At 36.1% G+C, this 20380-nt stretch overlaps 1 protein-coding gene across 2 annotated transcripts; it reads left to right on the top strand.

Annotated features, from left to right (window-relative positions):
• Window positions 1-380: 380 nt before the first annotated feature.
• On the top strand, window positions 381-18380 carry uap1l1 (UDP-N-acetylglucosamine pyrophosphorylase 1, like 1). Of its 2 annotated transcripts, none has more exons than XM_041969541.1 (9): window positions 381-737; window positions 1196-1400; window positions 11912-12087; window positions 12169-12341; window positions 15021-15214; window positions 16601-16741; window positions 16836-17021; window positions 17841-17907; window positions 18049-18380. In XM_041969541.1, the coding sequence occupies exons 1-9, from the start codon at window positions 440-442 to the stop codon at window positions 18142-18144; spliced, it is 1536 nt and encodes a 511-aa protein (XP_041825475.1). In that variant the 5' UTR covers window positions 381-439; the 3' UTR covers window positions 18145-18380. The 2 variants fall into 2 exon arrangements, with proteins under 2 accessions (XP_041825475.1, XP_041825474.1); XM_041969540.1 differs by having other exon boundaries at window positions 17838-17907.
• Window positions 18381-20380: the final 2000 nt, after the last annotated feature.

Below are 20380 nucleotides of genomic sequence, written 5' to 3'. Positions count from 1 at the left end.
GCCATTTGATTCACAACCTGCTCATATTTCCATGAATATTAAAACTTTACTTCTTTGGAATTGGAGCAGTAAATGGACGTGGGGAAGTTTAATGGGATTTTTTTGCTACAACGTCAATAAAATAAGTCAAATGAAGCTTTCATACCTTTAGATGAACAACTGGCAGAATTAGTCTGTATCTTACATTTTATACTCATGTAATTATCTAAACTTGCTACACAGAAGTGTGAGAAATGAAGTCTGGTAAAATACACCTCTAACTGGTGAAGAAGTTCAGCCCTAAATCTGACCCGCTAATGAGAAGTGAGGAGGCGCGCGCAGTCCGCTGACCAAACAGGATGTAAACACGTGAGTCACGTGAGCTATCCCGTGACTTTAGCACTGCTGATGTTCCATTGAAATGAGGATGTGGTCTTAGTTTCCTGTCCTGCTCCTTGTTATGTCTCTAACAGCTAAAATGTCCTCCTTGGAGCACGTGAAGCAAAGTTTAGAGCGTGCAGGACAGGATCACGTCCTTCGGTTCTGGCCGGAGCTAAGTGAAGAGGACAGGGACGTTTTTCTGCAGGAACTGGTTAAACTGGACCTGAAGGGGCTGAAGGATCACTGTACAAGAGCCGCGAAGGCTGCAGCTTCCACGCCCAGAATCCTGGACGTGGACATGGATCCAGTCCCTCCGGAGTTCATGGGCAGCGTCAGGAAGAGTGACAGAAAGTCTCTGACAGAGTGGGAAGATGAAGGTAAAAACACGAGTCAGGTGTCAGCTTTTCTGTTCTTCACTGCCCTTCTCTTCCGCCCTTTAGTCAGCATCATCTTCATAAAGGTTATACTAACATCATTATTTCAATTAATCACATAAAACAATTTGTTCCAGTTTGGGTGATATTTATTTATTTATTTATTTATATTTATTTATTATTTTTTACCATAACTCAGCAACAATGCTGGGAATCTGTGACATGATCAGAACTGTAATCCTTAAGTATAACAAGTATATATATATATAATACACACACACACACACACATACATAATCCCTTTACACACACTCTCATATCACTTCTCTCACCTTCAAAGCATAAACAGGAGTAAACTAAATTTGTTTATGCAAGTTTTCACTTGTACATTATGTCAGTATAGAGCAAAGTCCCACTTCCATCATCCCACCACTGCTGATGGAGCCACTCTGTCCGGACAGGCCTGTTACACATCTCCAGGAATCGTGTTGGAGCCCTGCTCTTGGCTGGTGGTCAGGGAACCCGTCTTGGTGTTCAGTATCCCAAAGGGATGTATAAGGTCGGCCTTCCGAGTGGAAAAACCTTATACCAGATCCAAGCAGAGCGCCTTCACAAAATCCGGGAGCTGGCAGACGGCAAGCACGGCTCTAAATGCACTGTTCCATGGTGAGTTTGTCAGAGATGCTTCTTCTTTCTGATCTGCTGTAGTCTGAACAAGGACCAGATAGAGCAGTTTGTTCCATCACATTTAAGGTTTTATCTGTCAGGGATACATCTCTCATATTTTACAGGTATGTAATTATATGAGATGGTCATGGCTGCATAAACATAACGTCTTCATTCACCTGTTTGAGAACTGTGTGGAAGGAACTGGCAACATCAGCGTTTTCACTGATTTCCACCATTCAACCCTCCTTCATCATTATGGACTTTATTTTGTCCTTTCAGCTCATTTAACCCTCAGTTTTTGCCTCCACCCTGGTTGTGTTTCCTCATATAGGATGATTTTATCTGAGAAAGTGTTTCCCTTCAAGAACTTTGAAATTTCTATTTAAGTTTTTTTTTTTTTTTACAAACGTCCTGTCCAAAAAAGAACTGCTATAAAAACATGACAGATTCATAGTTTTTCTACTTTTTTTGTTCAAATCTCTGAAATCAACATCAGTCCTGATCAAAATGACCCAAAATATAATTATTTAAATTAAGTGACACTTTGATAACAAGATTATTATCCATAAAAACAATTACATTGTGCCATCAAATTAAATTTAAAGTAAGAATAATATAGATAATTATGTGTTTGAATTTTTTTAGGACTGACGTTGACTGAAAGACTTAAACAACAAAAGTGGAAAAATATTAATCTGTCATTTTCATAGCACTTTTCCAGAGAGGGCGTTTTAGTCTTCTGATGACCTGAAACGTTGGTAAATTAAAGCAACCCATGAGGGTTTCAGATTCAGACGTACTTTAATGATCCCAGACTGGGAAATTGCAGCATTACAGAATAAGAAAGATGATGAGAATAAAATTAAACTATATGAGACAAAAATACTATAGAACAAATAGAATAAAATGTGGATATAACAAATATCCAGGTCAGGCTTTGGGTACATTTGTAGGAAAAACTTGAACCAGAGAAAAAAATTTTTTTTAAAACATTTATCTCAGAAACATGCAAAAATTTTTAGCACCTTCAACCAGTTAAATACAGGTACATATACATATACATAAATACAGGTACATATATACATATACATATACAATACATAAATACAGGTACACATATACATATACATATACATAAATACAGGTACATATATACATATACATATACAATACATAAATACAGGTACACATATACATATACATAAATACAGGTACATATATACATATACAATACATAAATACAGGTACATATATACATATAAAATTCATAAATACAGGTACATATATACACATACAATACACAAATACAGATATATATATACATATACAATACATAAATACAGGTACATATATACATATACAATACACAGATACAGTTACATATATACATATACAATACACAAATACAGGTACATATATAAATATACAATACATAAATACAGGTACATATATACATATACAATACACAAATACAGGTACATATATACATATACAGTACATAAATACAGGTACATATATACATATACAATACATAAATACAGGTACATATATACATATACATATACAATACACAAATACAGGTACATATATACATATACATATACAATACACAAATACAGGTACATATATACATATACATATACAATACACAAATACAGGTACATATATAAATATACAATACACAAATACAGGTACATATATACATATACAATACATAAATACAGGTACATATATACATATACAGTACACAAATACAGGTACATATATACATATATAATACACAAATACAGGTACATATATACATATACAATACACAAATACAGGTACATATATACATATACAATACATAAATACAGGTACATATATACATATACAGTACACAAATACAGGTACATATATACATATATAATACACAAATACAGGTACATATATACATATACAATACACAAATACAGGTACATATATACATATACAATACATAAATACAGGTACATATATACATATACAATACACAAATACAGGTACATATATACATATACAATACATAAATACAGGTACATATATACATATACATATACTATACACAAATACAGGTACATATATACATATACAATACATAAATACAGGTACATATATACATATACAATACATAAATACAGGTACATATATACATATACATATACTATACACAAATACAGGTACATATATACATATACAGTACACAAATACAAGTACATATATACATATATAATACACAAATACAGGTACATATATACATATACAATACACAAATACAGGTACATATATACATATACAATACATAAATACAGGTACATATATACATATACATATACTATACACAAATACAGGTACATATATACATATACATATACATAAATACAGGTACATATATAAATATACAATACACAAATACAGGTACATATATACATATACAGTACACAAATACAGGTACATATATACATATATAATACACAAATACAGGTACATATATACATATACAATACACAAATACAGGTACATATATACATATACAATACATAAATACAGGTACATATATACATATACATATACTATACACAAATACAGGTACATATATACATATACATATACATAAATACAGGTACATATATAAATATACAATACACAAATACAGGTACATATATACATATACAATACATAAATACAGGTACATATATACATATATAATACACAAATACAGGTACATATATACATATACAATACACAAATACAGGTACATATATACATATACAATACATAAATACAGGTACATATATACATATACAATACATAAATACAGGTACATATATACATATACAATACATAAATACAGGTACATATATACATATACAATACACAAATACAGGTACATATATACATATACAATACATAAATACAGGTACATATATACATATACATATACAATACACAAATACAGGTACATATATACATATACAATACATAAATACAGGTACATATATACATTAAATACATAAATACAGGTACATATATACATTAAATACATAAATACAGGTACATATATACATATACATATACATAAATACAGGTACATATATAAATATACAATACACAAATACAGGTACATATATACATATACATATACATAAATACAGGTACATATATAAATATACAATACACAAATACAGGTACATATATACATATACAATACATAAATACAGGTACATATATACATATATAATACACAAATACAGGTACATATATACATATACAATACACAAATACAGGTACATATATACATATACAATACATAAATACAGGTACATATATACATATACAATACATAAATACAGGTACATATATACATATACAATACATAAATACAGGTACATATATACATATACAATACACAAATACAGGTACATATATACATATACAATACATAAATACAGGTACATATATACATATACATATACTATACACAAATACAGTACATATATACATATACAATACATAAATACAGGTACATATATACATATACAATACATAAATACAGGTACATATATACATATACATATACTATACACAAATACAGGTACATATATACATATACAGTACACAAATACAAGTACATATATACATATATAATACACAAATACAGGTACATATATACATATACAATACACAAATACAGGTACATATATACATATACAATACATAAATACAGGTACATATATACATATACATATACTATACACAAATACAGGTACATATATACATATACATATACATAAATACAGGTACATATATAAATATACAATACACAAATACAGGTACATATATACATATACAGTACACAAATACAGGTACATATATACATATATAATACACAAATACAGGTACATATATACATATACAATACACAAATACAGGTACATATATACATATACAATACATAAATACAGGTACATATATACATATACATATACTATACACAAATACAGGTACATATATACATATACATATACATAAATACAGGTACATATATAAATATACAATACACAAATACAGGTACATATATACATATACAATACATAAATACAGGTACATATATACATATATAATACACAAATACAGGTACATATATACATATACAATACACAAATACAGGTACATATATACATATACAATACATAAATACAGGTACATATATACATATACAATACATAAATACAGGTACATATATACATATACAATACATAAATACAGGTACATATATACATATACAATACACAAATACAGGTACATATATACATATACAATACATAAATACAGGTACATATATACATATACATATACAATACACAAATACAGGTACATATATACATATACAATACATAAATACAGGTACATATATACATTAAATACATAAATACAGGTACATATATACATTAAATACATAAATACAGGTACATATATACATATACATATACATAAATACAGGTACATATATAAATATACAATACACAAATACAGGTACATATATACATATACATATACATAAATACAGGTACATATATAAATATACAATACACAAATACAGGTACATATATACATATACAATACATAAATACAGGTACATATATACATATATAATACACAAATACAGGTACATATATACATATACAATACACAAATACAGGTACATATATACATATACAATACATAAATACAGGTACATATATACATATACAATACATAAATACAGGTACATATATACATATACAATACATAAATACAGGTACATATATACATATACAATACACAAATACAGGTACATATATACATATACAATACATAAATACAGGTACATATATACATATACATATACTATACACAAATACAGGTACATATATACATATACAATACATAAATACAGGTACATATATACATATACAATACATAAATACAGGTACATATATACATATACATATACTATACACAAATACAGGTACATATATACATATACAGTACACAAATACAAGTACATATATACATATATAATACACAAATACAGGTACATATATACATATACAATACACAAATACAGGTACATATATACATATACAATACATAAATACAGGTACATATATACATATACATATACTATACACAAATACAGGTACATATATACATATACATATACATAAATACAGGTACATATATAAATATACAATACACAAATACAGGTACATATATACATATACAGTACACAAATACAGGTACATATATACATATATAATACACAAATACAGGTACATATATACATATACAATACACAAATACAGGTACATATATACATATACAATACATAAATACAGGTACATATATACATATACATATACTATACACAAATACAGGTACATATATACATATACATATACATAAATACAGGTACATATATAAATATACAATACACAAATACAGGTACATATATACATATACAATACATAAATACAGGTACATATATACATATATAATTCACAAATACAGGTACATATATACATATACAATACACAAATACAGGTACATATATACATATACAATACATAAATACAGGTACATATATACATATACAATACATAAATACAGGTACATATATACATATACAATACATAAATACAGGTACATATATACATATACAATACACAAATACAGGTACATATATACATATACAATACATAAATACAGGTACATATATACATATACATATACAATACACAAATACAGGTACATATATACATATACAATACATAAATACAGGTACATATATACATTAAATACATAAATACAGGTACATATATACATTAAATACATAAATACAGGTACATATATACATTAAATACAGGTTTAACTATAAAAGTCTCCTTTAGGGAAGTTTTGTAAAGGGTTTTATGTCTGAGTGCTGTCTGAAGGCAGCATTGGATCATTATGGAACAACTCATTAATGTGAATGTCTAGAAGCTTCATTTTTCTAACTTTATACCAACTAAGTATGAAAACAAAGATCACTATTTACTACAACTATTTACTGAACTAGAAACTCAAGTCAGATTCCAGAGTTTGATCATCATTGCTTCATTTTAATGAAGCTTTCTGTCAGTTTTCTAGATCTTTCCTGATGTGTTGCCGTCATTTGTCATGTTGCTGTTCAGGGCATATGGAGCTCCATTAGCAGTTTTTTCTACCGTTTTCTACCCTCTTCTTTCTAAAAACAGGTTGTGTCTGAATTCATTCTGTAAATGGAGAAAAATGTGTGTAAATTATGAGTAAATCAGACAGAATCACTGTAGAAGTTGACTATTTTCTACAGACATGACGTTTCTGCACCAACATAACATTTATCTTTCTTAAATTATAAAAATCAGAACAAAATAATGATGATTAATCTGATTTTCAACACTAAATATACCAAAACATGGGAGGTCGGACCTGGCAACGGATGGCTGCATAAATTATCCCTCCCAGTATGTCAGAGTTTATTCCCCAATTTCAATGTAAATACTCTCTAAACTTTACTTTAATTAATGATGGAGGGGGAAAAGCATAAGAAGGACATGGGTAAACAACCGCCTGTCTGGAAAAGGGCGACAAAAGGCCATAGCTGAGGAGCACGGAGACAGTAATAGCAGACGAGGACAACACACTGAGCTAGCAGCGGTGGATATGGAAGCTAGCATCGTGCATATCCGTGCAGATATAAAGACTATGGTCTCAGAGATGATGTCTGAGCCGGGTCATTTTTCAAGATGCATCTGAGAAGATTTGAAAAGTGAGCTGGCCGACATGAGAAAGGAAATTCAACACAGCCTAGGTGAACTAGCAGCCGACCTTAAAGCTACAACCGAGCAGAAGACCGGATAGTCAACATAGAGGAGTGGACCATGGATTTCAGCGAGGTTCTGAGTCAGTCACTGAAAGCCCAGGATAGATTACAGATGAAGCCAACAGGCCTGGAAGCATGTTCAAGGGTGTGATGACCCTGACACACAAAGTGACCGGTCCAGTGATGTGTACTCGCCCTGGCAGTGACCTCCTGTATTGAGCGTTTTTGTGCTGCTCTGCTTCCGTTGTTTGCAGCAAGTATAAACACAAACGTAGCGGTACGTTGACATGAATTCATTTTTAGAATTACTACATTTAACCTCAATAGGTGAAGAACAGAAAAAAGCCTTAACGGCAGATATGAAGGAGGAAAAGTCAATATCCAAGCCGAAGGCCAACTAATCACCGGGAATGAATGGCCTTCCGGCCGAATGGTATAAGGCCTTTAAGGAACAAATAGTACCCATACTTTTGGACTTCTTTAGCCACACACTTAAAGAAGGTGATCCACCAAGGGAAGCAATACCTCAAATATTCATAAGGAGGGAAGGATAGAAAGAGTGTAGTGCAAATAGACCAGTTTCTGTACTGAATATTGATTATAAGTTGTATGCGCCAATACTGGAACTAGTGGATCCAGATCAAACAGGCTTTTTGAGTGATAGACAGACGCAAGACGACATTGGACGGGTGCTGCATGTACTGGATCATATGAATAAGAGGAATAACAGAGCTGTAGTTCTCAGTCTAGATGCCTAGAAGGCGTTCGGTTAGCTGGGAGTATTTCTATGTAATGCTGAGAAGATTTGAATTTAAAGATGACTCTGTTAGATGTTTTAAAACCTATACTTCTTTCCAAATGCCAGAATAAAAATGAATGGACATTACATTCGGCCCATTGTGCTGTCAGCCCGGCTCTTTTCTCCCTATTTATCGAACCCTTAGCATAGTAAGTTAGGGATGATCCATTAATAAAAAGGAAGCAACAGCACCTAAAACATTAGCATCCCTAGGTTGAAGTCTACACTAAAAGACTTTGGAACCTACTATGAATTACATATATATACAGGGCCGGCTCTAGGCTGGCAGGCGCCCTAAAACAGGGTTTTGCCCCTCACCCCATGTGGCAAAATGCTTCCCGACACTGAAGCTACATAACTCAGTAGCACACTTATTGTAACTAATGTAGAAATTCTTGTCTCTTTATTAACAAACAAAAAGTCAAACTGAAACACTAAATAAACCACTACAAAAATGATAAATAGCACAAAATAAATAACGTTTAGTTAAAAATAAATAACGTTTAGTTAAAAATAAATAACGTTTAGTTAAAAATAAATAACTGTCTGTAGTCAATCATCTTCATGACATTTCTGCATTCAGTGTTCTTCATGTAGATCTGCTGCTACGGATCCAAACATTATTTAATAATTGTTAGGTTTTATAATGTTTTTTTTAAATCTAACAGTACTGCAGTCATTGTTTTTAGTTGAATTAACTTCTGTTCTTTACTGAGAGCCTCTGGTGAAGACCATGAGTTGAGGCCTCCTCTATAGCAGCTTCTACAGGTGCCTGTTGTGGCTGCAAACATTTTATCAGCACAAATTTAACACATTACTTTAAATTTATAGCAGTAACATTAAATAACAGTAGCCTGCCCTTACAATAAACAAACAGTTCCATAAATACTTCATTGCAAATACAATTAGAAAATTTTTATTTGGTATCAAACCTTTACTTTGTCACTTTGACATTATGACATGCATGCTTTTATTGTGTAGCCCTTCCTTGCCTCCATCACTCTTATAAAATGATAATTATCAAGTAGGCCAAGGGGGTGACTTCTAATGTAGGTTCAATGAGGAGATGGGCTGCTGTTTACCTGTCCTAACTGTTAAAGTAGACCTGTTATAACCACCCCAAATAACACACAAAACAGCAGGTAAGGTATAAAAGGAAGGAGAATATATTATAAACACATTGAATGTCAGTGATAATGGCCACAAAATGTCTATAAAGCACAGGTTTGCTCCTGGGTTCAGTTACCAACTTTTACCATTTACAATTTCTGACCAAAATCAAACCCTCTGAGATCTCAGGGAAATTATATATATATATATATATATGAACTAAACTGAGTGCACTCAGACTTTCCCACCACCCTATTTCACAAAGATCTTGGGTTTCCTCCTGGAAGAAGAGCGCCCCCCTCCTATCTCAGCTCATAATCTACTTGGGACTCCCAGGCTGGGAGTGGAATTAAACTCAGTCACTATGAGAGCTCAGCTCTGGGTCCTTTGATGGCAGAAGACCAGCTGAAGACTCCACCAAAAAAAAAAAAAAGCAGCCAGAATATGTTTTCCAAAACTTAGTTTGGAAACTGTGTCCTCTCTGTTTCTGTCTCAAATTCACTCACTGGCATGTAGCAGGGAGGAGGACAAAGAGCATGTGTAGGTAAGATGACCACTCCTATCTCATTTTCTAACACTAAACATAACGTAACTAGCTGCCCACCTTATTTAAAGGAGCTGGTTCTTAGTGGAAAGTTTAAGAAACTTTTTTATAGGAGTGATACTTCTCTATGACACCTTGTGGTCAGAATAAGAAATTATTTTAACCTGACTACAACAGATAAAACACATTTAGTTTAGCTTGACCTAACGTGATAAAAAATAACTCAGGGGGCTGGACTACCTGGGTTACAATTGCATAGGTGGTACTTTAATATGTTGTTCAGATATTGTTGTTTACGGTACAATAGCATCTATCTTAGCTAGTGTTGGCTCACTGTCGATTTCAAAATAAAAAGTTAACACACTCTTCCTTAATGTTCAGTAACGCAGACATACCCCTGGGCTCGTTTTTCCTCCTCCCTACGTTTTCTGTAAGCAGCACCTGACGGCTTGGATTGTCTTTTCATTATAAACTTTTTACAAACAGAAAAAGATGGGAAATTCTGTTTTTAGACACACTATTTGTGGAGAAAATAGCAAAACTGCCTAAAGGTTTCGGTAAGACTTCCTGAGACAAATCCCTGTGAAATTAAAGCCTTGTTATTGATTTCTTATGGTCTTCCCTCCTTTTTAAAGTATTGCCTCATTCAAACAGATGCGTTTAGGACATGTGGCAGGCTAAAAATTGGTGTGTTGCCTTCAGGCTCATGGTGCAGTAGAATGTTAAACGGGTCAACCCTTTAACATTATTCATGTCATATTTGATACTTAAAGTTTCTGAGACATTTTGCGTGATTTTATTGTCAAACACTGTTTTATACAATCTGTTTCTTGTCTTCTGCCCTCTGTTAACATTTTGAAATACAATAATTTGGACTTATCACACAGTGACAAACAGAACTTACAGTACCAGTCAAAGGTTTGGACACACTTTCCCATTAAATCCATTGGGGAGGTGTGTGGGAAACTTTCACGAGTAGTGTGTATGAAAATGATTGTGTTTATTTTATGTTTTGTTAAAGGGCCAAATAAAAAATTCTGATTAAAAAGATTCTGAATTTACTGCTAATTTTTTCTTGGGTCAGGCTTAAAGGTTAATGCTTTTGGCTAGATGATAACCTAAAGCTCTTGTCTGTGTGATTGACTGTCCAGGTACATCATGACCAGTGAGTTCACGCTTGCTCCTACAGAGAAGTTCTTTGAGGAGAACAACTATTTCGGTCTGGAACCATCAGACATCATCATGTTTGAGCAGAGGATGATCCCAGCAGTGACCTTTGATGGGAAGGTCATCCTGCAGGGGAAAGGAAAGATAGCCATGGCCCCTGGTAAGTTCATGTGAAGCCACTTTTCTCTGAAGGGTTTCAGGACTAATGAAGTTGATGATGAAGGTGTCTCTTCCTTTTCAGATGGTAACGGAGGTCTGTACCAGGCTCTGGTGGACAATAACATACTGGAGGACATGAAGAAGAGGGGAGTGGAATACCTGCATGTGTACTGTGTGGACAACATCCTGGTCAAAATGGCTGACCCTGTTTTTATAGGTTTCTGTGTGACCAAAGGGGCCGACTGCGGGGCCAAGGTGCAGTAACCCAGTACAAAAACATCAGTTTAAAGATGAAGCCCATTACCTCTGCCAAGACAGAGGTTATGTTTTCAATAGCAACTTTATGTCTGTCTGTCTGTCTGTCCGTCTGCCTGCCTCTGTCTGCCTGTCTGTCTGTCTGTCTGTCTGTCCGTCTGCCTGCCTCTGTCTGCCTGTCTGTCTGTCTGTCCGTCTGCCTGTCTGTCTGTCTGTCTCTGTCCATCTGCCTGCCTCTGTCTGCCTGTCTGTCTGCCTGTCTGTCTGCCTGTCTGTCTGTCTGTCTGTCTGTCCGTCTGCCTGCCTCTGTCTGCCTGTCTGTCTGTCTGTCTGTCTGTCCGTCTGCCTGCCTCTGTCTGCCTGTCTGTCTGTCTGTCCGTCTGCCTGTCTGTCTGTCTGTCTGTCTGTCTCTGTCCGTCTGCCTGCCTCTGTCTGCCTGTCTGTCTGTCTGTCTGTCTGTCCGTCTGCCTGCCTCTGTCTGCCTGTCTGTCTGTCTGTCTGTCTGTCCGTCTGCCTGCCTCTGTCTGCCTGTCTGTCTGTCTGTCCGTCTGCCTGTCTGTCTGTCTGTCTCTGTCCATCTGCCTGCCTCTGTCTGCCTGTCTGTCTGTCTGTCTGTCTGTCCGTCTGCCTGCCTCTGTCTGCCTGTCTGTCTGTCTGTCTGTCTGTCCGTCTGCCTGCCTCTGTCTGCCTGTCTGTCTGTCTGTCTCTGTCCATCTGCCTGCCTCTGTCTGCCTGTCTGTCTGCCTGTCTGTCTCTGTCTGTCTGTCTGTCTGTCTGTCTGTCTGTCCGTCTGCCTGCCTCTGTCTGCCTGTCTGTCTGTCTGTCCGTCTGCCTGCCTCTGTCTGCCTGTCTGTCTGTCTCTCTGTCTGTCCGTCTGCCTGTCTGTCTGTCTGTCTGTCTCTGTCCATCTGCCTGCCTCTGTCTGCCTGTCTGTCTGTCTCTGTCTGCCTGTCTGTCTGCCTGTCTGTCTCTGTCTGTCTGTCTGTCTGTCTGTCCGTCTGCCTGCCTCTGTCTGCCTGCCTCTGTCTGCCTGTCTGTCTGTCTCTCTGTCTGTCCGTCTGCCTGTCTGTCTGTCTCTGTCTCTGTCTGTCTGCCTGTTAGTGACATAATTAAATAAGTTATGGACGGATTTTGATTAAATATTCAATAAATAAATGACTAATTGATTAGCATGTGGGAATACTGCAGGCATGTTCTATTTCAAATAGAGAATATAATATTAGCTTACAGCATTCACTTATCAGCTAACACATACATTTTTAAATGTATTTCTATTTTTATCAATAATTTGAGGGGGAACGATTAGAACTAAAGCATCATATAATGCTAATGTGAGGAAACATAGCTGGATGGCAGCAGATATTGATTGTATCACACATTGGCAGCTCAGTAATGAACTGGGTTATTCTGGGATGGATGCAGCTCCAGTAGAGGACCCTGGATTATTTGCAGCCATGTCTAAAATGTTATAAAACACCACAACAAGCCATCTTCTAGTTGCAGCTCCAGATGAAAACTGCCTCGGCATCCTGTCAAGGATGTCTACGCCTGACTTGGTCCTATTGTAGAAGATGAAAATTGTTTCCCCATCAGAGTCTTCCTCATTCATTTGTTGGAGCATAGCCAAAGCTTTTTCTGCATTCAATCTTCTTCTTTTTATTATTGTTTTTGGCAGCTAGTTTGTTCGTCTGTCTGTCTGTTAGCAACGCAACTACATTTTCAGGAAATGTCAGAAGTGGAGCCCTAAGGAACAAGTGATTACATCTTGGGGGTGATTGAATCACTGACTGGATCCAGGAATATTTTAATGATTCTTTATTATTGGTGGACAGGGAGAATTTTGCCATGACAGCTTCATCAGATAAAGCCCAGAATCAGTGGCAACAAAACAAGTTGACATCATGGTAGATGTTGTAATCTGACATTGTTTGATCCAGATCATGTTGATATTCTGGACATGATGATCCAGAAGGTTAGAAATACAGGAGGTACTGGGTGGGCTGTTGGGCCTTTTGGGGATTTTCTCAGGTGAGTGACCCTGTGGCTTGGTGAAGGTCTGCACTCTCTGAGTGCTTCTAGTTTACATCTTTTTTACTTATTTTACTAATGGAGAGGATGTTTTCTGTGGCGGGAGGTTTCTGTTTTATTAAACTGTAATTTTAATGTCCTTCAGTATTTTTTTCAGACTCACCCTACCACCATACTATCCTACCACCATACCATCCTACCACACTACCACCCCACCAACATACCATTCTTCCACCCTACCACCCTACCATCCTACCACACTACCACCCTACCACCATACCATCCTACCACCCTACCACCGTACCATTCTTCCATCCTACCACCAAACCATCCTACCACATTACACCTATACTACCCTACCACCATACTGTCCGAAATTCAAACTATTTTTGCAATTTTTATCTGGTAGTAGTTAGTTTAACTTAGTTGAACTCTTATAGAAACCCCGATCATGTACTTGTCTTCTTTGTTATGTTACTTAACCTGAATATGTTTTTTTTACTCCAAATGGTCTATTAAAAATGGGCCTGAACGCACCATCAAATTACACCTCAGCACATATGAATCTATTTCAGTATCATGAGCTTCTTCTAATCATTCATATTTCTCCTTTCTACTGTAAACATAATACGTTCTTCTGCTGTCTGTTAGGTGGTAGAGAAGTCCCATCCTGCAGAGCCGGTAGGGGTGGTGTGCAGAGTTCAGGGGGTCCCCCAGGTGGTGGAGTACAGCGAGATCCGACTGGAGATGGCTGAACTTCGCGGACCTGGGCGGGAGTTGGTCTACAGTGCTGGAAACATCTGCAACCATTTCTTCACCAGGACCTTCCTCCAAGATGTGTCAGAGTAAGAGGCAGAGCATCATCAGGATGATTTCAGAAAAAAAACATCACTATTTCTGCAGCTTGTCAGGTCCAAACAATTACACATATATTAGAAATAACAAAATGGCTTTGTTCTATTTTCAAAGCAGCTGAATTCTCAGTGGTTGAAAATGGTCAACTTGATAAATTTTTCCAGCACCCATGCTCCCCAGCTTTTACAAGAAAGTGGACACTAAAACAAGGAAGGGCAAAACACTAGATCCGGTCTACACCAACATTTCTGGAGCCTAAAAAGCTCACCCCCCCCCCCCCTCACCTTGGACACTCAGACCAACTTTCCCTGTTCTGACACCAGCTTACAAGCCCCTCATCCACAGGTCTAAGCCGCAGTACAAACCAGTGCAGTGCAGTGCTGGACTGAGGAGGACGCACTAGGGTTGGGCGACATTAAAACATCTGTACTGAAAACTAAGGAAACTAGAGATCAGTTAAACATTGTACTTACATACAAAGTAAATACAGCAAATTCAATAAGATCACAATCAGAATCTTCATAACTAAGAAGGAAAAGTGTATTTTTGCTGGCTTCTCTTCACTGCTGTGAAGAAGCAGATGCATCTCCAAATGAAGTTTTCATGCAGGGAGCAGCTCAAACTCAGATATTTCAAATGGCACAAGCAGTAGCACAGCTTTGTTTCTGATCACCCGGTGATGAATGTTCTAAATGTAAGGCTTCTCTCACAGATATCCTGCATAAAATAGTCTTTAACTGCATTTTACTAGAGTCCACGGAGTCGACCACACGGAGGGACGGGCAAGTCAGAGTCTGGGGGCTAACGCCTGGAAGCCAGGGAAATGTTGATGATTTGTTTCTTTGAAAAAACGTTCCATCCATTTTTCTGCTTATACTTTAGTTTTTTTCTGCTGCTAGTGCTTACAGTAGTAGCAGAAGGTTGGATTCTAACAATTCTTCTAGTTTTCTACCATCTTCTGTCCCAAATTTCTCCACTGATCAGAGTTCTGCTTGCTTTTCTAGCTCGTTTTAACTGTGCTGTCATTCAGAAAATAAGATGGTGCTGCAGCAGTTCAGCCATCAACTGTCAGCTCAGAGTACCAATGTGGCCGTAATAAAAACATGACAATTAAAAACATAGTTCACTAAAAACATGGTTAATTTTTTGTCATGTATTTGTTCTTGATGTACAGTTTTAAGGGTTCTATTTTGTCTTCATGACGGCAACTATTGGCCAGATTTTGTTATCTGGACCTAAATGAAACTATGTCCTCTGCAGAGAGACAAATTATCAAAACCAAATCCCACTAAACTAACCCTGTATTTAAAATCCCTTTTTCATAATCTTACTTTTATGTTTGTTGTAATTTGAACACCTTTTCTTTACTCTTTCAGGAAGTTTCAGGGCCAGCTGAAACAACATGTCGCCATCAAGAAGGTGCCATTTGTGGACACATGTGGCAGCGAAGTGAAACCCAGTAAACCTAATGGCATAAAAATGGAGAAGTTTGTATTTGATGCCTTCCCGTTCTCCAGGTATGGATTATTCCATATTATCCTGTAGCCTGTAAAGAGACAGATGGTTACGCTGCTTGTCTAAAACCAAACATTTACTTCTTGTCTTTGGAAGGAACTTTGTTGTGTTTGAGGTTATAAGGGAAGATGAGTTTTCCCCCCTGAAAAATGCTGAAGGGGCATCCACTGACACTCCAACCTCCGCCAGAAATTCTCTGTTTGCTCTACATGGCCGCTGGGCCACATCTGTTGGAGCCATGCTGCTGGATCACCATGGCAACAACATCCCTCCTACAGCCAGGTCAGCGGATCACATTCCTATGTACAGCCTTCAGGAAGTTTTCTATAAACAGGAAGCATATCATTCTGTAACAAAATATTTAGCAGGTGAATCCAGGAGCATTCATGTCACAATGTTTGCTGTGAGAGTCAGTCTTTTTCTCCACCTCTTCTCCACCTCTTTCCCCCACCTTTTCTCCTCCTCTTCTCTGCCTCCTCTCGCCTTTCCTATTCCCCTGCTCTTCTCCACCTTCTCTTCCATATCTTCTTCTCTTTCCAGCCTCTCCTCCACCACCTCCTCCCCTCCTCTTCTCTACCTCTTCTCCATCTTTTCTCTGCATCCTCTCTGCTCTTCCCCTCCTCTTCAGTTGATCTCCGCCTCTTCTCCACCTTGTCTCCGCCTATTCCCACCTCTCGCCTCTTACCCCTTTTCCTGCCGCTTCTTCGCCACTTCCACTTTTTCTCTTCTCAACTTTTTCTCCACCCTTTTCCCCTCCAGATCTTCCTTTCCTCTTCGCCCTCTTTTCTTCACCTTTTCCCTCCTCTTCGCTTCTTCTCCACCTCTTCTCTGACTCCAAACTAAGGGACACCACTTAGAAGTCAGATTTCCATGTGTGGATATAAAACACAACGGCTGCTGTGGTTGGAGCAGTATTAGCCTGTTACAGCTTTTAGATCTAACAGGAGATTTGATGTTAATACCAAAGCATTAACAACTTAAACGTTCCACCTCTGAGTGGAGCACCAGATGGAGCTTGTTGGAGAAAAGAAGCTGGATAACAGTGTTAGGTAACTTTACCTTGTAAATCTGAGCACATATTTTCATATTTCTCCCCAGCAGTGAGTCAGCAGGTGACTGTCCTCCAGCACAATGTGAGATTTCACCCCTGGTGTCGTATTTTGGGGAGGTAAGAACACAAACAACAGAATCTACAGAGAGATCACAGAATCTTATGGTTAACTAATGGATCTTTTATTTTGTAAGATCCCGCGTGTTATTGTTTGAGTTGCTTATGCTGCACAGTAGTAAACTCCTGTTTCATTTTCAGGGCCTGGAGCAGCTCCTAAAAGGAAAAAAGTTAGTAACTCCCTTCATCCTGGATAAAAAAATGGCTGAAAAGCTGCAAGCTCAGCAGCATTCCTGAGTAAAAGGGTTCAGATGGACGTAACAATGAAATCACATCTGACTGATTTTGACTAGTTTTACTACAATCTGATGTAATGGGCTGACAACAAATATGGGAGCAGAGAAGATTTATGACGTTAAAAATACTTTTTTTATCCCCAGAAGGAATGATGGGCATTATTATGGGCATTCATGTCAAATTCATGTTAAATTCCTTTGATTTACCAAAAAATAAAAATTATAATAAAAATGTAATCATTTTTAAAATCTTTTTAGCACTTTAGATATACCTAGCATTAGATATATGTACATACGTTTCATAATTTACTATGTAAAGAAGTTGCTTTGAGGGCTTATGTCATTGATTTGAAGGATAGTCCAATAATATCATTCTAATATTAAGGGATACCAGCCTGCATTGCACATGCTGTAACCTGCTTCACAGACTGTTTCTTTAGGATTTTGTTGCCATTTTAAAGCAGTTGTTGCCTCCAACTGTTTCCTGTGCACTAGAACTTGGGGGCGGCGTGGCTCAGCAAGGTAGAGCCGTCGTCTTGTAACCCGAGGGCCGAACCCCAAATTGCTCCTGATGGGTTGGGTTAGTGTCTTCCATGGCAGCTTCTGCCATCATTGCATTAGTGAATGGGTGAATGTAAAGCACTTTGGGTATCATTCCAGGTACAGTAAAGCGCTATATATATAAATATATATTTATATATATAAATATATATATATATATATATATATATATATATATATATATATATATATATATACAGACCATTTACCATTTAAAAGATGCCACACTGCTCCCAATACAACTAGAATTTCCCAGTTGGGATTAATAGAGGATAAATTATTGTCTGCACCCAGGAGGAGGTCTAAGGATGTTTTAGGTGGCCTTGGTCTGTCTGTCTGTCAGCAACATAATTCTAAAAGTTATTGATGGATTTTGATGAAAATTTTAGGAAATCTTCAAAATGGAATAAAGAACAAGTAATTGGATTTTGGGGGTGATCCGGATCACGGCCTGGATCCAGGAATTTTACTACTACACGTCATATCTAGAAGCACTCAGAGAGCGCAGACCTCTGCCAAGCCATTGCATTTTTCTTTTTTCATTTATTAATTTTGCCAATGATTGTAGGCATTATTTTTGAGTTAGAATCTCTAATGGAAAAATGATCCCTATCTCCCCATCGTCCAGGCAGTGATCCGGATCAACCACATAATTTAAACACTTGTTCTTTTTCCACTTTGGAAATTTCATACATATTTAATCAAAATTTGTCCATCAGTTTTTGAGTTCTGTCGCTAAAAGACAGACAGACAAACCAATGCCAACCAAAAACATAACCGCCGCCTTGGCAGAGGTAAAAAGGGATGATTTATTAAATACATAACTGAATAATTAGTGTAAATCCTAGAGCTACAGTTTATGCTGAAAAATTAACAAATCATACACACGCCTTCACTACTGTACTGTTATATTACATAATATATCTACCTGCAAGGGGAATAAATAATAAAATAATAAATATACACAGTAAACTTTTGCTGTGCAGGAGAATTAACTGTAAAAGTTAAATAACAAAGGAAGACTATATGGTAAGGAAGTTTGGTGTTGAGAAGGCTTCATGTCTCATTCCAGAAAACTCTAAGTATGTTAAATCTGTGTTGAGGGAAACTGTTTTTTTTTTTTCCTGGAGGAGAGGTAAGTTTTACTCTGTGTCCTTTTAGAAACTCTGAGTTTCTATTTGTCTCCTCAACTTGAACCAGCTGTCAGACATGGGTTGTCATAGCAACATGAAGATTTACAAGCTGAATTGATACCCAATGATTTAATTAGAGGATTTTCAAACCTCTGATAGCTGCATTGTCATTTCCTGATCAATATCTCATCAAAAAGGTTTTGCAGTTGTGCAGATTCTCAGTGCGTACGTATCTACCAACACAGACCGTTGACTCGAGATAATGTTACTGGAAGATTTCTGCCATAAACTGCAATATTTTTCTTTTTTATAAATGGGCCCTTTCTTTATAACATTGGCTGACTGGAACATTCTGGAAGATGATGATGTGTTGAGTCATGAGGAAAGTCTTCCACATGTCTGAAACCATAACTCCATAAATAATCCAGTGTAGAGATCTAGTGTTAATTCCTCTGCCTCTTTGGATCCCAGCAGACCGTGTCTCCTTGTTATCCTTGTGATGAAGGATGTCAGATTGCTCCAGTATATTTTAAACTATCATAT

Source organism: Melanotaenia boesemani, chromosome 19 (assembly GCF_017639745.1).
Source record: "Melanotaenia boesemani isolate fMelBoe1 chromosome 19, fMelBoe1.pri, whole genome shotgun sequence".
In the NCBI taxonomy this organism is placed as follows: domain Eukaryota; kingdom Metazoa; phylum Chordata; class Actinopteri; order Atheriniformes; family Melanotaeniidae; genus Melanotaenia; species Melanotaenia boesemani.
This window is presented reverse-complemented; position numbering and strand designations above follow the sequence as displayed.

What these genes read in the sequence shown, in the direction of transcription:
- uap1l1 (XM_041969540.1), top strand. Translation starts at nt 440, where the DNA reads ATGTCTCTAACAGCTAAAATGTCCTCCTTGGAGCACGTGAAGCAAAGT. An exon ending in TTCCTCCAAGATGTGTCAGA is followed by an intron (nt 15,215 to 16,600) that starts GTAAGAGGCAGA and finishes TTACTCTTTCAG; the next exon opens with GAAGTTTCAGGGCCAGCTGA. An exon ending in AACATCCCTCCTACAGCCAG is followed by an intron (nt 17,022 to 17,837) that starts GTCAGCGGATCA and finishes ATTTCTCCCCAG; the next exon opens with CAGTGAGTCAGCAGGTGACT.